The following is a 20,990-nucleotide window of genomic DNA, read 5'->3' on the forward strand; positions in this document are numbered from 1 at the left end:
TTTTTGAAACCAGTGTAGATGTAACTTTTGTTTTTCAGCAGAGCCTGAAAATGTCAATATATTTGATACCATTTACAATCTGTTGTTCAGAGTTTCTGCTAATGATAATATTGCTCGTCTTCATGGAATATCTATGGCGTAAGAACTCTTGGAAACATAATATATTACTTTGATGAAATACCTTGCTTACTATCCAGATTTGAACACCAATAGACATGTGTATGATGTCTACCACCAATGAAATTCATCCCGTCAAAAGCCTGAAAAGTGAATTTTTAGAAGAGTGGTGAGGAGCTCTACAAGATTTCATCAACATTTTGGTAAATTCTGCGAAATCAATGAGTGAAATTCTGTTAGAGATGAGCATAATCATATTTAAGAAAGATTTGCTACATGGGAAGATCTTTATTTTCATCATTTTAAAAATTTCTATAAATTTGACTCTAAATGCAATGTTTTCAGATTGATCACCTGGCAAATATAGTAATTTATGTTAAATAATAATGCTGCTTTACAAATTGTTTTTAAGTATTTTTCAATAAATAATATAGTTTTTTTTCTCTCAATATATTTAAATTTTCTATTCTAAGTAATGCTATGTAAAGCTTGCATTTTAAAGAATGGAATATAATTTTTTCCTTCAAGAAAACTGTTCTTGAACTGCTTTGGACTCCTTGGATGTCCTAAATTTTGAACATAGAGACTACACAATATATCACTATATCACTGTTTTAATTGAGATTTAGGATTTTCTCCTACTTAAAATTATTAATCTACTAAGGAACAGTTCGTTGGTTTGATTTATATGATTACTGCAAAGCACTCGAGGGTTACCTTGCTAAAGGAAGGAATTCCTCCGTGGAGGGCTTTCTAAGTTAAGGCTGTCTCGTATACACATTACACATTAAGCTGATTCAATTACATTCTTGCATTTAATTATATTTAACTCCATATCGATTTACTTCGGTTAAGGAACAACGCCTTTAAAAACTGAGTTTAACTAAAGATGTCAAGAATCATTCAAAGAACTTTTAAAAATTTTATTTTAGAAGTTACAACGTAATAAATCCCTTTACAATCAATGCCTAGTACTTGTGAATTTGACTCTACGTCAATAAGTAGAGAAAGAAGAAGCAAAAGGCGTTCGAAATGCAAAGTTATAGGTATCGTTCGGTATGATGTAGGCAACTAACGTCTTTATAACAAAGATTTTTCAAATTATAAAACAAAAATCTTTGGTAATTTTTCAGAAACTTTGCAAAATCATTAATCGTTAAGTGATGGATTTCTTGTGTACAGAATTGAAATTTGTTAAGAGCTGAATTCTAATCAAAGCAAATACAGTATGAGGGAGTGATATTCAATATTTATAGATATAAAGTTTCTCAATACACAGAAGCACAAAAACTGAAGAGCTCATCTTGGTGTTATTCATATTATTCCACACAAAATGCCAATCTAATACTAAAACGCTTTATTAAAAATGGTTTTGTAATATTTTTCGCTTTTATCAACCAAATATATCTTTGACAAATGATTCCATGATTTTTTCCATAAAGACAAGGGCTGCTGTTTCTTCATCATATTCTGTACCCTGGAAAAGAAAAACAACAAAAACTAAGTACAGATTTTAAACAGATAAATCCCTAAAAATGACCGAAAGAGTGCATTTAAAATCAAAAACCATTCCGAAGTTAAGAGATTTCTTTTTCATTGCGATAAAGATAATTTTCTTTAGTTTAGTTTAGGATTTTTCAGAGTAATTTCTTTGTTCAGTTTGACTTTCCGCAAATTGTCATAACATTTGTTCTGATGTCATACATGTGTTTCATGCTCAAGCACCTTTCTTTGTCGTATATATAGTACGTATACACGTGTGTTTGCTTATTTACATAATACTCGATAAGTTCATTTGCACAGAAGAATTGTGCGATAAATTGATAGTTTGTGAAAAATCCCTTCTCATTCAGCTGGTTCTAGAAAACAGCGGCCATAGAACTCACTCTATCATCGACATCTTTCCAAATGTGCCCGATATTTGCTTAAAAATTTTATGTAAGTTGCCTTATTACCAAATTATGAAAAAAAAAACATATGATATGTTTCGTTCATGAGGAGTTGAAAATTATATTTTTAGGTGCTGATACCTTATTGAATATGCTGTTTTCACTTCGAAATTTTCTTTCAGTGTTTCTGTCGAACTTTATCATATTTTCTGCAAGTTTATTTATATTTGGTTTAAAATTCTATTAAATACGACGGCGAAGAAAACAACGCAAAGAAAACATTGTGGAAGAAAAGATAGGCAAAGAGAAAACATCGCAGTTAATAGATGAAATAGAATGAAACTTTTTTTTAACAAAACAAATTTTTGTAACTGAATTAAAAATCTTATTTGCTAAATGTTTATCGAAACGTACGTAAATGGTAATAATAATATCGCAAAGGAAATTTCCAATTTATATTATTTTTTTGTCTCAAATGTAAAGGTTGGGGTATGTGCAAGAAATGCTTGTTGGTTACACTTTATAATTAAACGTAATAATAGCTAATAACTTTTCAAATTGACATTTATTTAAAATAATTCTAATGTTGAATATTCCTGACTTCACAACTAAATAACTTAATTAAATTAAAAGTAAACAAATTATGAAAAGTTTCATAGAGGGACATCACTTAAGAATAAATAATGGCATTCTATTGTCTTTCTTTTATTCATTAAATTTTTCTTCGGTGCATGAATAAAAAAGCCAAATATTTGTATATAAAAATCTTAAGCTTTTTTATTCTTACTGTAGCTTTCACCTACAATATCTCTTGGCGTTTAGATTTACATAAAACACATAATATAGCTTGGAGACAAATTTCTAGAATTAGTCTAGTTATTTCTAGTCTTTATTACTAATTATAGTTGCTCATAGATCAGGCTGGATTTAGATATCACTTAACTTTACTCCACCGACAGAGCAGCTGGCACACTTGGAGACGGTGCTTATCAGCCGGTTTAAATTCTACCAGTGATCCAAGGAAGTTAAACCCTGCCCGCTCTGGATTTAGACATAATGAGTTTCAGCTGCGGTAAAAAGAACTGTTCAAATATTAATGTATTCACAAACATTACGATTACTGTTATTGCAAAAACTCGCAGGCTGAAGGTATTTATCTTCTGACGAGTACGAAAAAAGGGTATAAGGTATTTTCTTCCTTTTACCGCTTGCCTTCGTAATGTGATCGTAAGCACGTCCGACGAATAATCGAGAAGTTAGGAGTTCGAATCCCTCAGAGGGTAATGCACATTTTTCACATTTCCTGCATCGAAAAACCTATTAAATCGATAAGGGTCTATCTCTTTAGAAATCTTTAAATAAGTCTTATATTATAATGAAAATTAATTAACTCTATTTGCAGATTTTTTGGGGGATAGCTAACATTCATTTAAATGTTAATGGAAATAATGCGAAACTGAAGTTAGAATAATTAAAATCTGACAATTCCTTCAAATTCTTGACATAATAAAAAATGTCATAATAATGTTGAATAATTTACGAAAAATATATTCCCGAGCCGACTAAAACTATTTCGGGGGCCGCGATGCTTCGGTCACCAAATTGAGACTACTGCCCTAAAGCTCTGGTGACTTAAACATTGCTGAAAAATGTGAGTTAAACTTTATTTTACACCATAGCCGCAGTTGCAGTTATAAAATAATTCGTGATGCATTTCTCTAGAAATTAGAAAATATGTCTAAACTTTAAAGCTTCTGATAACATATGTATATAGTGTACACAGGCAACGGAATTTTTTAGGATAGAAGTCATCAAAAATCCTGAATTTAAACTTTTTTTAATAATGGTGTCTTACCTACACGGATGAAGCTGCAAATCCTGCATTTGACTCGTAGATATAACATTTGTTTCCCATGTATTGTGAGATACGAGTTGCAGCATGAAAAATTTGCATGATAATACATTGTACAGTTGGAAATAGTAGAAACTGAAAGATTAAGTTGTCGACGGATTACCACTTGAAAAAATAAGAAAACTTCTAGGGTTGCTTCGGCTTTGCAATTATGGAAGAGGTAGTTTTGGTTGAACGCAGCAGCGTTTGTAAGATTTTAGTGCTAGTATTAAGATTTGATATATACAGGGTTATTCGTTACCAGACCTTCAAACTTGCGGGTTGTGTAGGGGGGTACACAGACGACTTGGAATCGCATAGGAATGCAGAGTCGAAAATGCCGTAGTTGAGAGCTATGGTGCAAAGACACAGAGAAAAAGAACAGAAACAGCAACACATTAATGGAACTGAAAACATTTTATTGAAAGGTTGTACTATAACAGGTGTTCAAAATTACGACCAGAAGTCGTCTGGCAGTCCTGACAGCGGCGCTGAATGAAATTCCTTACGTTCTGGAAGATTCCTGGTATGTCACGTATCTTGCTGGCTTCAGATATTGGAGCGACGAGGTCTTCAACTGAAGGAATGGGCGTCTTGTACACCAAACTCTTCATGTGACCCCAGCAGAAGAAGTCCATGCATGATAGGTCCGGTGATCTCAGAAGCCAATTTACCGGGCCACCACGAACGATCCACCGCTGTAGTTCGGACAGGACTTGTTGCGAGAAGATCAGATATGCCCTACGGTCCAAAGGAATGGGCAGAAGGTGCGGCCCAGTGAGGTAGTCTTCAAGAATGCCGGCTCAAACATTGACCCCGTAAAACGCTGTTGAGTTGCTCGTGGTTGCGTGCGATGATGGTTCTCCAAAGCTTGCACATGGGCATTATGCTGATTGAAGGCTCCCTCAGGTGTGAATTATGCTTCATCCGTGAACAATATGGAGCCAACAAATGCGCTGTTTGTAGCACTCTTGCAGGAACTATGTAGCAAACGTCTTCTGGAGTGGATAATCCTCAGGCTCTAATAATGGGACGCGAAGAAGATGATGTGCCCTCATGTAATTTGCTGCGAGTATCCTCCACACAATGGATTGAGATAAAGCCATTTGTTGGGCTATCGCTTGAGTACTCGTACTTGAATTGTCTTTTTCCAGATCCTTTTGCACCACTGGAAGTGCGTATTAAAAAAGAAAAGAGAGAGCAGTGATGCGATTTCTTTGTTACGTAGGAGTGACATATTCAACGCGGGCTTACAGCACAACATGGAGACAGCTCCGAACAAGCCAAAAGTGTTTATGAGCAGAATAGTTTAAAAACCTGGTGGTGAAACGATTCCATCTATCTAATGAATGACCACCAACGAGGTTCATGTTTTCCACGAAACAGTTATCATTATGTGGACCATCAAAGACGTTTTATGAGGCAATCGATCTGCTTCATATACTCAAGTGAAAAAACAAGTAATCCATAAATGGCTAATAGACCAGCAAAATATCTCGTATTGCAGTTGAAACACAATCTTGTGGACCACTAGAAGAACAGCGTGGAAAATCAACACAACTATTTAGGAAATAATACACTTGTTAATGTTATTCTATTTATTACAGAAACAAGATTGTGGATAATTTTTGATTTACTTTTATACTTATGACGCTGGAAGACCTGATATAATCATATTGTTCCTAAACTCATGCATAACTACGCATTATTCAAAACGGGAAAAAAAAAAAAAAAAAAAAAAAAAAACTACAATAAATACTAAAACTCAAACTTCCTTAATAGAAAAACTCACCTCATCTTTCAGGGTGCTACTAGTCTGTGTAGTTGTAGTAGGATCGCTTACTTTCGCACTGGTTGAAGAATCTGAGGTTCTTTCTGAAATATCCATTGTTTTACCCGAAGAATCAGCAGTGCTAGTTGAAGCAGTAGTTGTTGTCTCTTCATCTGGCTTTGCTAAATTCACAACTGCGCAAACCACCACGATCAAAAGAAATTTATTCAGGCCAGAAGTCATCTTCAGCTAATCTATTTAAAAAAAAAAAAAAAAAAAAACCATTAAAATTGGAAGACAAAGAGATTTCCCTTAAATACTGTGGTACCTCACTGAGCATCATTCATCCGTTCCAGATCTTTGGACGTATACCAATCTGGATGTAAACATTGCTGAAAACTTTAAGAAAATTTAAGAAATTAATTGAGAAAAGAAGATTAATTAAATAAAATAATTAATTTTTTTCTTATAAACATATCTTATTAGTTATTATCCCTTTATCGGGCCCAGGCCATTTATTTTCAAAATTCATATTTTAAGCAACTATTAGGGAAAAGTAGCTCGTTTATGACCAAAAATACTATTTTTGGAATTCTGTTGTGGTTGTTGTTGTTTATAATAGGGGTGGTAACATATTTGACCCCGCCCGGTATAAGCAATGGCATTTTACTGAGTTGTGCAAAAGAAAAAAATCATAATTACAAAAATATCACAAATAAACATGTATTTTTGATGAAAACTATTTATTCTTGATTATTTAAATATACATATAATATAAAATCGATGATTAATATAAAATTGATTACAGATATAAATATAACCAAATGCACTACTTCTACTGATTTTAATTTTTATTTTTATTTATAACATGAAACAGCACAGAATGATACATGACATGTTGAACATAACACCTTGGTACGTTTCTGATTTACTTTTGTGATGCAATATTTGCACCTTCTGTAACTTTCTCCTCTGACTGGCATGTGTGTTTTAACATTGGTTGTTCCGGATTTCCCCTTGGAATAGCATTTTCCTTTTTTGCTGATACCCAGTTTGATTGCAGTTTTCGTTTTTTACTAGAGAAGCCTCCAATTAGGCTGCGAGCTACTCTCAACCTAAATTCAAGTCTTTTTCCTAGTGTAAACTTCAGACTGATATAGGTAAGCAATTGATGCGTTTGATCTAGCCCAAATCTTATAAACTCTTTTTACAGGCTTCCCTGGCATATATTGCTTCATTGTGGACCTTCTTTTGAATTTTACCATTTTTTCATCAATAGATTGAAGTCTGAATATTTTTCTTGAATTTTTATCTAAATGGGTGATCAAAGAACACATTTACTGTAATTTGACAAATTCTGGCTCATTTCAAGGGACAGCCTTTTTGCCATTGATATACAAATCTGAAAGGATATTTTTTTAATCTCTTTGTTGGCATAATTGACGAGATTTCTTGATTATTGAAAAAAATAGTCAGAAGACCAGTACAAATCTAAGGTAATTTATTGATCCTCTTCATAATTATGATTTCCCAAAAAGCCTGCAGTTCTTGCGTGAGGGAGTCCTTTTTCGGAATCTTCAGGATCTGAAGGCAGTGCAAAATAATGCTCTACAGCTTCCTCGGTGATTATTTTTTTTTCTTTTTCTTCAATTCGTTTACCTAAAATAATATTCATTACATTTAATTAGTTACTTATATTTTGATATCTCTTGAACATACTGATCAAAATATTACCTTTATAGCATTCTAAAGTAATATTTTAATTCTACTTTTTAAATACATAAATATTTATGTAATCGTAAATAAACGCTAAAATATTTTCGATAATATTTATAATAATTAATATTAGAAATAATTAATTATTGAAATGCTAATATAAAAGTATTAGATATACAAAGAAATCAAGTACCATGCCAAACAAAATGCTATTTCTAAAGCGAAACATATTAGTAAAATTGTGTTTCTATCAGGCAGTGGTAAATAATTTACCACCTCTAAAATCACTAAACGTGCCGTGGTAAATAATTTACCACCAAATTCAAATATGTATAAAACAAAATATTTCGCTATAATTTTTTAAATGCCTAATACAATTTAGTTATCAAACCTTTAAGATACAAAACATATGAATATATAGCTTTTAACGTATTTTTATATATCATTACACAATAAAATAAGAAAAGAGTACGTGCTTACCCTCTCCATTTTGCTTGAAAACTGGATGAATGCAGAAATGTTGCGGTTTACGTGTCTTCTACAGCCATCTATTACAGAAAATGTGAAGCTCTGTTCCAGAGGAAAATTCCTGATATCGGGCGCGGGTAAATAATTTTTCGTACGCTGCTAGAAAACAAATTGCTTAGTGGTAAGATATTTACCACCGCCTGTAAAAGGGTTATTATGACACTTTTTAATACTAGAATATAAATGCAATGACTGAAATATGTACCATACATAAATAAAGCAATGTACATGATACTGCACATACGTTTTTCCGCTATCCAGATTAAAAGCAATTTTTCAACATGCTCTATTGTCTCTGCTCTCTGTTTATTAATCGATTTCACCTCCTTCGCACAGTTAGCCGATTTAATAACGAATTTGTTTTTCACGACCATAGACACCATCGTACTCGGTATATGGCATGCAATGGCCAAATCTGGTATAAATGAATAAAAAGAAGTGAGTTAATAAATGGTTATTTTAACCCTTCTCTGGACTTTGCCGTTACACTTGAACTCAGCGAAAAGTCGCTACACAGTTAAGTTAATTCCTCTACATTCAGCATAGACCAAGTAGTTAAGAACTTTATAACATCAATAAACTGCAGTTCCGTCAGCTATTTTATTCTCTTGGATGACGTTACCACAATTCCCAAATCCTTCAACGGACTGGTCGAGAAAAGTCTCCGCTGGCAGTGAAAATCTTCTACTGGTTCGCTTTGAGTAGGTTGATTTTTCATTCCTTAAGTTTGCGAGGTATTTATCCCGCCTTCTTAGCATGCCTTCGTGGTGTAGTGGTCAGCACACTCGACGCGTATTCGAGAGGTTCGGGGTTCGAGTCCTCATAGCTCATTTTTCACTACTCCTGCTCCGAAATAACCTAATGTCTCTACAAGTTGACAAAAAATTATTGAGCAAGGATCGCTCTTACTCACTTCATATTTCCCCTACCATAAAGTCAGGTACAATTTTAGAAGATTTAAGAGCTCATAATCATCAGTGGCGTAGCTAGGGTGGAGCAAGAGGGGACATTTGTCCCTGGGCGCAACATTCATCCCGGGGCGCTAAATTGATGTTACGAAATTTTAGAATAAAACATTTTTCATTTTGGCATACAGAAAGGGGCGCAAACTCTTCAGTTGAAAGTCACCGCTGAAACCCTAGCTACGCCGCTAGTAATCATGTTCCACTTTCAGACTCAAAAAGACAACAAATCGAGTTCTAAGTTCTTAAACTTTACGCGAGCTTAGAGAAACATACTGATGAAATCAGGCAGTTGACGGTGATTAGTTTGAACTATTACATATTTTTCCGTTGGAAATCGAAATCGGTCTAATGACAGTTCTTACCATCAGAACATGACGATATCTAATTCAAAAATTGCTGCAAGTCATCAACTCAGAATTCAAAAGAATTCATTCCTTCTTTGCTTACGCTGAAAATTTGATTCTTGCATTGATTGTGGATGAAAGGAGACGTATACGAGAACTAAGGCTGCGCTAAATGTTAAAAACTCCATCAAGGAAAACCTATTCGAAACTTCGTCACGCCAGAATTCAACTTCCAAGCAAGAGACTTTGTCAACACGATTTCCTGGGGTAGTTGCAATATGTCTCCTCTTCCAGGAACATTAAGGATGAGGGCATCAAACATCTATTAAAGACTGGCACCTCGTTGCAAATGGATTTCTAAAGTTTCCCTTGTCAAACCAAAACTGTAGAGCGATGTGTCAAATTTGTGACCGAAGCATCTAAAATGGTGAGTAGTACTGGTGCTGAAGACTAACTGATTAGGATGACCCTCCTATCAAGATGTTTTATGTCTGAAATTTTCCCAACAAAACTTACTTTTAGTGCACTCGTTTCAGTAAACAAATTTAAATGACAAAGATATTCACTGCTTATTTGTTAAATATAAAAAATCAGAAACTGCGAAATATTGCTATTTTCACAAACAGTTGTATTTTTTAGCTTTCTGAGCAAATAATAAATAATATGAAATTCCAGATTTTAAACTTCTTTCGTATTCCTAATGCGAACAAATTCACATTAGACACAGCAGCATTTCGATAGTAGAAATCTAACACTTTGTATATCGATGTGTCATGACAGGAAGGATTAAAACTTACTCAGCAATATAAATGAAAATAATTAAAGGAAAAATGTCTGAAAGCTTTCAGATTTATTTATTCTGAAAGCTTTCAGACTTTATATTACGCCCAAAGGGGCGTTCTTTTAGCGTTTTGTGTGTTACCTTTATTTATTAAACATCATGTTCTTCTCACTTAAACTATAAAATTCAATTAAACAGCAATATCACAAAATCTACAAAGGAGCATATCCTTAGAATTTGACAATAACCAATCTCGCACGCTGCAGATAATTCCCCCCCCCATACAATGTTACCATTGCTCGCTGTGAAATCGTTGAGTTACTTAATCAAAAACTTATAAATAGTTTACAAAATATGAAATATATAATAAAAAAATTCCAAATTTTGGCTTCCAGATATTTCGATATACATTCCAGATATACATTCGGGTGGATACGTACATGATTCAAAACTGGATGGCTGTAGGTACCGTTGTTTTATCACAATGCGAGAAACGTATATACATTTATCCAGATTTTTCATTATTTAATTTCTTTAAATCTAATACAGGGCTTCGATACAATCTAATACAATATTTCGACAGGGCTCTAATATTTGGTGGTAACAATTTAAAAACTGATTTGCCGTTTGTTGTGAATCGACGCAAAATGGCAAAACGAAATTAATAGCCCTTCTGGGCAAATTGCCCTTAACAAGCAGTCATTCTGGATATCGGTGTTCTTGACAACGCGTTGTAGGAGAAATGTCATCATCGGATCGAAAATCTCAATATTTGCGTATGTGCCAAAAATTCCTATAAACAGAAATTGAAGCACTGACGTCAGGAATCCGTAAACTAAAAAAAAAGTTTGTCTTTAGTTTTGGTCGCAAAAATGAAGTCTACGTTACCGTCAGCAATATTCGGAATAACACAATGTACGATGATCTCCAACGTAAATTGTAAGGGTTGGTCTCTTGCGGTACTTTTTAAAAGAAAGCTCGGTCGTATTCACCTTACCAAAACTCATATGCAACCAATCCATTCGGAGGGATTTGACCCCATATTGAATTACCACTACTCAGCGTTTTGAAGGTTCACTAGTTGAACTACTACTGCTTGGCCTTTCGAGGGCTTTTCTGTATTTGAATGTACGTTTCTTGAAGCAAATAAATTTCATGATATATGCTTCTGGTGCGGGGCAAAGGCTATTATTTACTTTTCGTCCGGTATATTATTTACAGAGGACTAATGTTTCGTTTGTCTTACTGAAGAGGCAATCATAAAAGAGTACTTTTTCAAAGATAAACAAATTATTGCAAATTTATTTTAAGAAGGAAGATATAAATAAGAAACATACCCAAGCCATTTCATGTTTTAGATATTGTAAAATAATCATGAAAAATAATTTAAATATAAAAAGTATTTTAAAATACATGGTTTTAACCAGATGCAATAAAAAGCTGTAAGGCATATTTTAGTTTCATAACAGTTATTTTAATTTTGAAACCATTTTCAATTTATGCCACTTACAACTCTCTAACAGAATGAGGTTTTAGAATCGCGTTCAATGCAAATGAGTTAGAAGAAGTATGTAAGGAAGATTCAGCTCACTTCGATAGAGAGTCCTTAGTAGCATGTGTTTGCTTTCTGGCTAAGCCACTCTTGAAGCTGTTACGCTTGACCGTATAATACGTTCCTATTGATATTCAGGCTAGTTAAGAGCCAACTACGTTAGATAATTGTTTCTAGCTTCGGCTAAGTATCGTTTAGTTAATTTTAGTTTAGTTCTTATATCTTATTCTGAATTAAAGCCCGAATACAGGCTTTGTTGTAAGCAAGAGAAGGAGCCGACTGTTATTCCTATTTGAGTGAATAAAAGGGTATTTTAACCCTTCTCGAGTCTACGTCTTAGTTGCTTGAACTCAGAGATAAGTCGCGACGTAGTTCAATAGTGACTCCTCGACGTTCATCTTGGACAAAGGGCGAGGAACACTACAAAGTAAAAACTAAATTTTCCAGCTATCATAATATTTTTGATCACATGTAATTAAGAAACAAATTCATAGGGTTTGCTATCAATGAAGAACTTTAAATGAAGATTGTCGATGAAGCATTTAAGTGAATTGAGAATGTAATCGTTCTGATACGCATTCAATATGTCTGCATTATCACATCTATTATTCCTTGAATATTCCTGCTAATATCCCAATATAGTTCTTGAACTGGTATCTCGCAACATCACTTTTAACCCAATATCGACTAAGAATATTCTGATAGCTATTTAAATACGCGTATTAAATGAAGAAATTATTTAAAAAAGCTAAAATTTAGAAAATTTTTAATTTGGAAAAACTAAAAAGTTTTTTAAAATTTCCTTTTTAGTTTATTTAACTAAAACTGAGTACCCTATAAAGGTTATTTATTTCGTACTTTTTATTCTAGATAAAATTAATTTTAAAAAAAGGAAATCTCTTCTGCATATCTCACCTTCCTTTGAAGCTCTTCCGTTCTAGCCGGTAGTGTAAGATTATATTCAATTCATTAACTCTCTCAAAGACATACTATTTATCTTCTTCCATAAGCAGATTTCTTGTCCTGGCAAAACAAAAGGCACTAACGTGAAGAAAATCTTTTTATCAAGCCTCGTGCACAAATGATTCAGTGAGGTAAATGCACAGGTATTTACTGAACAGGTAATAATTTCTTCAGTAAATAAACGTATAATTCTCAACAATTTAAGATGAAATAATATCATAGGAAGTGCACATAGAAACACCAATGTAAGTTCAATCTTCGAATATACAACTGTTTTAGTAAAATAGGCTTTATTCTGGTATGGGTAAATGTTTCTCCTTTCATATTTCACTTGTTAATATCAAGAAGTTTCTTTCTTAAGTTTTTCTTGTTTTAAAACTGTTTAAAAGTGTACTTCTCATAGATATAAAAGTAATCTTGATTTTTAACTTTTTGGTATCTTTTTCGAGCCAAGTTCAGAGGCTTTCTCATAGATGACCTCACGTTTTCCGTCGGAATTGAAGCCTTTGCCACATAAAAATTGCAAGAGAAAAAAAAAAAAAAAAAAGGTAATAATTCACTTAATTCAACTCGGCTGGCATCAATGCGTCAACAAAACGACATTTTAAATTTATTACTTTATTTCACACTCCGAAAATTGCTTTCCCAAGTTAATTTGAAAGTTTATAAGGTATATTTTAGTTTCGTCACAGCTATTTTAATTTAGATCACCTTTCCTGTCTCTCCTAGCTTCAGATTACAACTCCCTACCAGAATGAAGTTTTAGAAACGCGGTAAATACAAATGAGGAAGAGAATAGTATTTAACCTCCTAGCACGCGCGCTTGGCAATTTTACATGAGCACGCGCGCGTCGTATTTTTTCCGGCATTTAAGTGAATTATTTTACCGTTTTTGGCCCGAAAAACGACAGAAATGAGTGAATATCAATAATAAATTTGTTAAGAAATAAAATATTAATCTTATTATTGCAAAATGCAAATGATATCACATTCAAATATAAGCAAATTATTTTTTTAAAGTTCTTATGTCAGTGAGATGGAAATGCAATGATGTATTTCATTATAGAAAAATTTAAATTCATAATTAATAAATATATTTTAAAATTGAAGCTAATTTTAATATTCATCAAAGGCAAGTATAGACAATAAAAAAGAAAAATACCTTGGTAGGGAAAAAAGTAAGTTTAGCATTACTTACTTCTGAAAGGAAATTTACTTCTTACTGGTTACAAAAACGCACTTAACTTTAATATTTTTATTTATTTCTAAAAAAATAGAAATAAAAGAAAATAAGGAATGGAAATCTCTATTGTTCTGCCATCCAAAGGTTTTCTTGTCTTCCTTTTTTTCATCAGATAATTCTTGAAGTATGCGAGCAAAATCAGCTGGTTGCACATACTTTTTTGCCATAAAAACCGACATAAAATTTACAGAGCCAAATATATTCAAATTAAAATAATACATGGCAATGAATAACACAAAATTACAAAATATTTTAGGAAAAAATATTTTCCGAATTTTCACCCACGACCACGCGCGTGTCGTGACTTTTACGGAAAAGCCATTTAAAAAGTCAAATGTCTTCCTGTTGGCCCATTCCATGATGTGGGGAAGGGTAGAAAGGGAATAGAAATGACCTTTAGACGTCTCAGCTTCGATATGCGAAAAATATGCATTAAAAACTGAATTTGTCTTAAATTTTGCGCATACACGCGTGCTGGAAGGTTAAGTCAACTGACTTCGAAAGAGAGTTAGGATTCCAGGGTAGCGCGAGTTTTCGTTTGGGTTACGTCTCTTTAAGCTTTTGTACGCTCGGCCGTATGATTACCTGCCTTTTGATAGTTTGCCGGCTAGTTTAAGATTGCGGGCGAATATTTCTTACTTTTTGAGTTCAAGCGCAACTGGAGGCTTTGCTGTACGCCCGAAGAAAGGGCTGTTAATCTTATTTTGAGTGGATAAAGAGTGACTAAACCCTTTTTGAGCTTACGCTTTCTGTTCTTTGAACTAAGCGATAATTCGCTTATCAATTCACTAGGTTCCTCGACATTTTATTTAACAGGAACTCTATAAGTTCTTTCTATAAGAGTAAAGCTATTTTGTTTAAATTAAATTAAAAGTTAACAAAAGCCTCAAAGAGATATGATAAAAATCTACTTTTTTTTTTGGCTAGGGTCATAACCAGAGATAGTTACACAGTTGTAATCTGAATTATAAAGATTTAAAAAAGACACAGGGATACCATATCGAATCATGATTGAAGTCCTAACTACTTTTGATTCATGAAAATAATATAATGTGTAATGTGCACAAACTAAAATTAGTAGAAAGCTGTCCATTCAAATTGTGAAGATATTGAATAAAAGTGTTGTTAATATTTTCTTATGTAACCAAGGAGTTTTCCAATCAGTCTCTACCATTATTTCAATCTTTCCGTGCTTGGAATGAGTCACTCTGTAGCTAACTTGTAAAGGCATTAGTATTTTTAGGAAGTAGGAAAGATGAAAAATTAACAACGCCTTCGCCGGGAATCGAATTGCGGACCTCTGGAATACCGGCCCAGTGTGCAGAAACACTACACCACGAAGGTACGCCAAGAAGGTGGGAGAAATACCTTATATACTCCCCCTTTTAAAGGGCGACTGGGGTTTTTAGGGGATTCAATCGCCAAATCCTGGGTGTGGATAGTCATCATCCACAAACCTTTTAGTTCGGGCGCCAGTGTAGAGACATTAGTATTTTTAGGAAGCAGGAAAGATGAAAAATTAACAACGCCTTCGCCGGGAATCGAACCGCGGACCTCTGGAATACCGGCCCAGCGTGCAGAACCACTACACCACAAAGGCACGCCAAGAAGGTGGGAGAAATACCTTATAAACTGATATTTATTCTCATTGAATTCAGTAAACTTTAAACAGAAAAATGTTAAAAAATTATCCATAGAGAGTTCTTGAATTTTCTTCAACATTCTTGCTATCAGTTTTCATTTCGTGTTTAAATCGTACTTAAATTACGCAAATCTAAATACCCTTGTTATCCCATTTCTTTTTATCCAGAAGCGGGAGAAGTCACAAGACATACGTTGACGTTATGTTGTTGTGACGTATCTAACTTGTCTGACAGTAACACCAGACCAAACCCTCGGAATTCATCGAGGCAAGGAGTGCAAGACTGAGCCGGTCGTTGGCAACAGCCTTGAGCCCCTTACAGGCGTCAGTAGCGACAGTACGACTCTGCACAGTTTCGCCTCCACTTTTTAAGGCGAGCATTCAGAGGGTCTTCTATCCATCTTACCTTACCACCAACCGCTCGAGAGGATTTTCGGCTCGCCGCATATTTAGAGCTTCCCACGCTCCACAGAATCTATACATATAAAAACAACCGTAGGCTCTACGGGATTCGAACTTGGGTCCTTCGGTACTACAGTCAGCGTTGCTAAGTCCCTTACTCAGATATTATCCTAACGTGAATTAAAGCATTAACTTGTGAATGGGTAATGTAGTAAAATACCGGCAGTCTTAGATTAGTATGTGCGCGAAAATTTGGGATATCACTAACTGGTAATTATACAAGACTTTTGGCCTTTTTGTTTGCAATGGCGAACTGGAAGAGCTAAAATTTTAAGAAAATTTAACGGATATTGTCAGTTCATTTCAGTAAATAATTTCCGACACTACTGAAATCTCTGAAACTCATATGAAGCAACTACGTTTGCGAGCGTAATATAAATAACTACGATTACTTTTTAAAATCTAAGGGTTAATTTTAGCTGCATATAGCTAATTTATACTATTCATAATCTTGAGAGCAAATAAGAATTTTAAGTTGTAAGTTTTAGTAACTGTACTAGCAACAAGAATTGCAGTTATGTGCAACCCAAACCTCTTTACCCTTCATGACATTTTTTAAAATATAAATTTTCACTGTTCGAAGCCCAAAATAGGAGGACCTGAAATTAATAAAAGCAAATTACGATGCAAACGCAACAAATGTACATGCAAGGCTGTTGTAGCGTCCAAATGGATTAACTTCTATTTGAATACAAAAGCAGCAGGAAACTACACAGAAGAAGGATTCAAACCCTTTATTAACTCTTTAAAATTTACAATGCGTCATCAACTTCGCCTTTACCTTGGCGGTAACTGAAAGTCGAATAATTGAAAATTAAAAGTTGAAATGTTTAACAAGTGCTAAACTAATCTACAATGCTCAGCCAGATCCCTAACTTCAATCCCCTTCTACGCCAGTGGCAGTAAGGAAATACAATTAAGCCACTTGAACCAGCACTAAGCAAACGTACCCTACGGCAGAAAGACTGTAGCTAGAACCCAACTCTTCCTTTCTCCTGTCGAAACTCTCGGCTTTTATACTTCTTTGAACACAGAAAATTTGCATGCGTTGACGCATACTACAACATTTAACTATTCTGGCACAGACAATTAAGGGAATGAAGGCTTATAGAAAAGTCTGAACTTAAAATTTAAAATGTTAGTTAAAATAAATATAAATCCCTACACTGTAAAGAAGAAAAAAAGATCAGAAAGTTAAAATAGTAATTGAAAACCAGTATAAAATAAATTAAAAGGGATTTGTGAATCTCCTTCCCGAAAGAAAAGGCTGATTTCGTTTGGGTTATTTTAATTAGAGCAAAGCACTCGAAGGCTATTTACCTAAGCGGAAGACTGGCTGATATACAAGTTACACATAAGAAAAACGTCCATGCACCACGCCGGAATTCGATCCCCGAACCGAACTACCAGTGTTCAGCGACTCGGCCGCTGGTGGGCAAGGAAAGCTTTTAAAAGTTCAGAACGTGTGACCAAACTGGACTGAACTGGAGTATTCTACAACACAATAAAAGCACCGCTTTCATCCAATTATATATTGAGAAATGTACTTTTCCTGCATAAAAAAATCTATGGAATGAAATTGTTAAACTGTAATAATTTCCTGAAATTTTCGATAACTGATTGATTTTTTTCTAGATTTCTTAAAATTTTACAAAAGTGTTTCTTTGAATGGACGAAAAAATTAAATACTCAAAATTGGATTCAGGATACAGTTTCCAACTGAAGGAGCTTCCGTTATAGGTAATTTTCAATTTGGTAATTTTGCAACGTAAATGCAAAGAATTTTTTCTTAGAATTTCCTCTAAAATGCATAATTAGTACATCAATTCGCCACCTTTTTTGAGGGAACTATTTTGGATTTCCAATTTGCGTATTCATCATTGCATTTCCGATTTCAAAATCTCACTTCATAATAAAATCTGTTACAAGATCTATCAAATAATCGCAATATTAAAAGCATAATTCTTACTTCTAAAATTTTATGTAAATAGCGATTCTGTTTCAGATCTCACATTCATTTTGACTGCTTCCTAGCTATAAATTTTAAAGGTTTTATAGAACTTTTTTCCTTCAAAGTGATGTTTTCTTCTATCAAAATTTTAAATAAATATAAGTACATGAATAAAAATTTTGAATAAGAATAATCAAACTAGGAAGACGTTTCATTAAGAGAGATAAGAACCTTAAGAATGTTGTTCTTTGTCACAGTTTTCTTATCAATATACTGCAATTTTCATTGATATGATAAAACTTTTGCTTTAAGAAATCAGCTTTTTCGAAATCTTTCAAATGACACTGTGATAACAGAGTATTAAAGGACAGCAATCCTACCTGGATTTCCGAAAAATAATTCTGTATGTTGGTTTGAAGAGAATAACTCGAGTTTGAATAGAAGTGAATATGAAAGCAAGTTTTATGACAAAATATTGCGAAAGACAGCAAAGAAAACCCTTCGGAATTCAAATAAACCTTCACGCCTAGAATTAGAGGAATTTGATGTTATCTGGATTACGATTTCCCATAATTCCTCAATAACTTTATGTGCGCATGCTTAGAATTTGATTTCATTCCTGATTTTTTCCTATTGATAGAAGTACTTTGTTACTCTAATAAGCACTTATATCTAAGCGTGAAATTTTAAGCAACCTTCCTTTTCTGGCTTAAACGTGTTAATAATTTTAGTTGTAGCAAAACTTCTTGAATATTTCCCCTTCGTACATTATTTAATTAATGTTATAACTCCATTGTCTGTATTTTGAACATTTTTAAATACTTCTTTATCATTTAAGTGAATTTTTATTTGATTAAAGTTTCAAAAATAATAAAACATATGTTATTTTTAAAATCAAAATCAAATTTAAGCTTTTTTTAATTTTAATGCACTTTTACCTGCTTGTCAGAAAAATCAAGAACATGTATTTGCAGTGGTGGCCAAAATTGTGGACATGCTAAACACCTTGTCGTGTACTCTGTACTGAGCGGGATACAAGCAGCGTGTCTTCTAGCAGACATCCCTGTCTCATAAACCTCTGGAAAACTGTAGACCATGAAACTCGCGCTTCATCGGCGCATAAAACTCACGTGAGAGCGTAAAGCTGTAGCAATCATGTGTCGCCGCGCTGAAAGTGTCAAAGGACGATCAGCATTCGTCATTGTCGATCTTGGTGTACCTTGTCCAGGTCTTCTCAGTATGGATCACAATGTCCTGAATTTGTTTCCCCAAACTGAAGACGACACTGGGCATTATGTTGAATTCTGTAGTCACCTGCGTTTGTGTTTGGCGTACCTTCAATCTATCGTCTTCATCTCGTTCCGCCATTCATACCTTTCTGGCTACTCATTTTACCTGATATCTTATAAAATTTACAGAACTCTTGCAACAAACAGGGCTAATGTCGTGAAGGATTACGACACACAAATCGCCGAAACTGACCTGATATCTCCATGATAAGCACAACTCCGCAAACACGCACGTGTACGCTTACGAATTCGACTATATTCGACGCTTACGAATTCGACTATATTCGATGCTTACGAATTCGACTATATTCGACGCTTACGAATTCGACTCTGAATATTTGTCGCGGCATAATTGGTTCAACAGTTTTCTTTACTATGAACAATTTGCAATTAGATTGGAAAGTAATTTCTTATTTTAGTGCACATAATGCAAACTGTAATCTTAGAATAAGCATTCCTACAAACATCTTTATATTAAATGAATGTGTTTGCAATAGCTAATTACTGTACTCATGTTGTACATAATACAGCAAAATATGCTTTGGAATTGAATGCGGATATAGAAAATATTGTTCTAAAAATTTTGGCCATTTTTCAATGTCAGCAAAGAGGCCTGAATTATTTGAAGCATTTCATTTATTTACACAAACAGAATTCTGTGAAATTCTCAAACATGTGCCTACTAGGTGGCGTTCTTTGAAGTCTTGCCCTGGAAGAATTTTAATTTCAAGTGAAGCCTTTATGTCCTTACTTCTTGAGCGGTGTCCGCCGAAAATATCGTGGCAAAAATATCGTGGAGAAAACAACACAAGACGAAAACGTCACAGTACAAAACATCGTGGGAGAAAAGAAAGCAAAGAGAAAACATCGCAGTTCTAAAACATCGTGGTACAAAATATCGTGGTCGAAAATAAAGTAGTTCAAAAACTTTGCAGTTTAAAAACGTTGTCGTCGAAAATATCGTGGTAAAAAATAAAGTACCTACAAATCATCCCGTGACGGTAACATCACACACATGCGTTTTCAGGTTTTAAAAGTTGTAAGTGCATTTTCGAATAATGATCTGGGAGCACAAGAAAAAGAAAGAAGAATATTGTTAGTTCTATATTTCGTACCTTTGAATGAACTAATAAATCTTTTCTGAAAAATTAAGATGGAAACTTAAGCATTTAAAAATTGAAAATGAGTAGAAAATTAATGCAACTCTATAGAACTTAATTTTAAATTTGCGTAGTTAATTAACAAAGGTTATTAATAAATAAATCATTTTTAAAAAGTTTTACTGATAATTTTTAATTAAAATTACAGTCTAAAAATGTTTACGAAAAGGTAGATAAATAACTGCATGAGATAATTTCTATAAAAATTGCTTTGTTAATTATTTTCTTTGACGTTTGTTAATCTGTTATATTTTAGTGAAAAATTATACCTTGTTTTGTTTCCGTTTATTTTTAAAGAGTCATTAACATTTTCACCCTCTTTCCTTCTTGCGCTCTAAAATCATTATGTGAAAATGCCTTTTCAACTTTTAAAACCTGAAAAACACATGTGATCACAATGCGATGACTTTTAGGTACTTTATTTTTTTACTACAATATTTTCTACGACGATGTTTTTAATTGCGAGGTTTTTGATTTTCGACCGCTTTATTTTGTACCACGAGTTTTAGAACCGCAATCTTTTCTCTTTACATTTTTTCCTTCCACGATGTTTTATACCACAACGTTTTCGCCTAGTTTTCTCCGCGATGTTTTCGGCTGTAACTTTCTTATGCAGACCGACTGATTGTTCTAAACATTTATATACTCAATCTCGTTTTAATTGATGTACATTATTATATAGATATGATTATATAGAAATTACACTGATTATTGAAATATCGGTGT

The 20,990-nt window shown here is 33.6% G+C and overlaps 1 protein-coding gene across 2 annotated transcripts; it reads right to left on the reverse strand.

Moving 5' to 3' along the window:
* Positions 1–1,354: 1,354 nt before the first annotated feature.
* Positions 1,355–18,352, reverse strand: LOC118189154 (uncharacterized). 2 transcript variants are annotated; one of them, XM_035359702.2, is made up of 4 exons: positions 18,196–18,309; positions 12,470–12,577; positions 5,690–5,922; positions 1,355–1,594 (listed from the first exon to the last, which is right to left on the reverse strand). In XM_035359702.2, exons 3-4 carry the CDS (start codon positions 5,909–5,911, stop codon positions 1,511–1,513), a joined length of 306 nt encoding a protein of 101 aa, XP_035215593.1. In that variant the 5' UTR covers positions 5,912–5,922; positions 12,470–12,577; positions 18,196–18,309; the 3' UTR covers positions 1,355–1,510. The 2 variants fall into 2 exon arrangements, with proteins under 2 accessions (XP_035215593.1, XP_035215592.1); XM_035359701.2 differs by lacking the exon at positions 12,470–12,577 and having other exon boundaries at positions 18,196–18,352.
* Positions 18,353–20,990: the final 2,638 nt, after the last annotated feature.

Source organism: Stegodyphus dumicola, chromosome 5, assembly GCF_044657685.1.
Source record: "Stegodyphus dumicola isolate Sdum_Otavi_A_Nest chromosome 5, ASM4465768v1".
NCBI lineage: Eukaryota > Metazoa > Arthropoda > Arachnida > Araneae > Eresidae > Stegodyphus > Stegodyphus dumicola.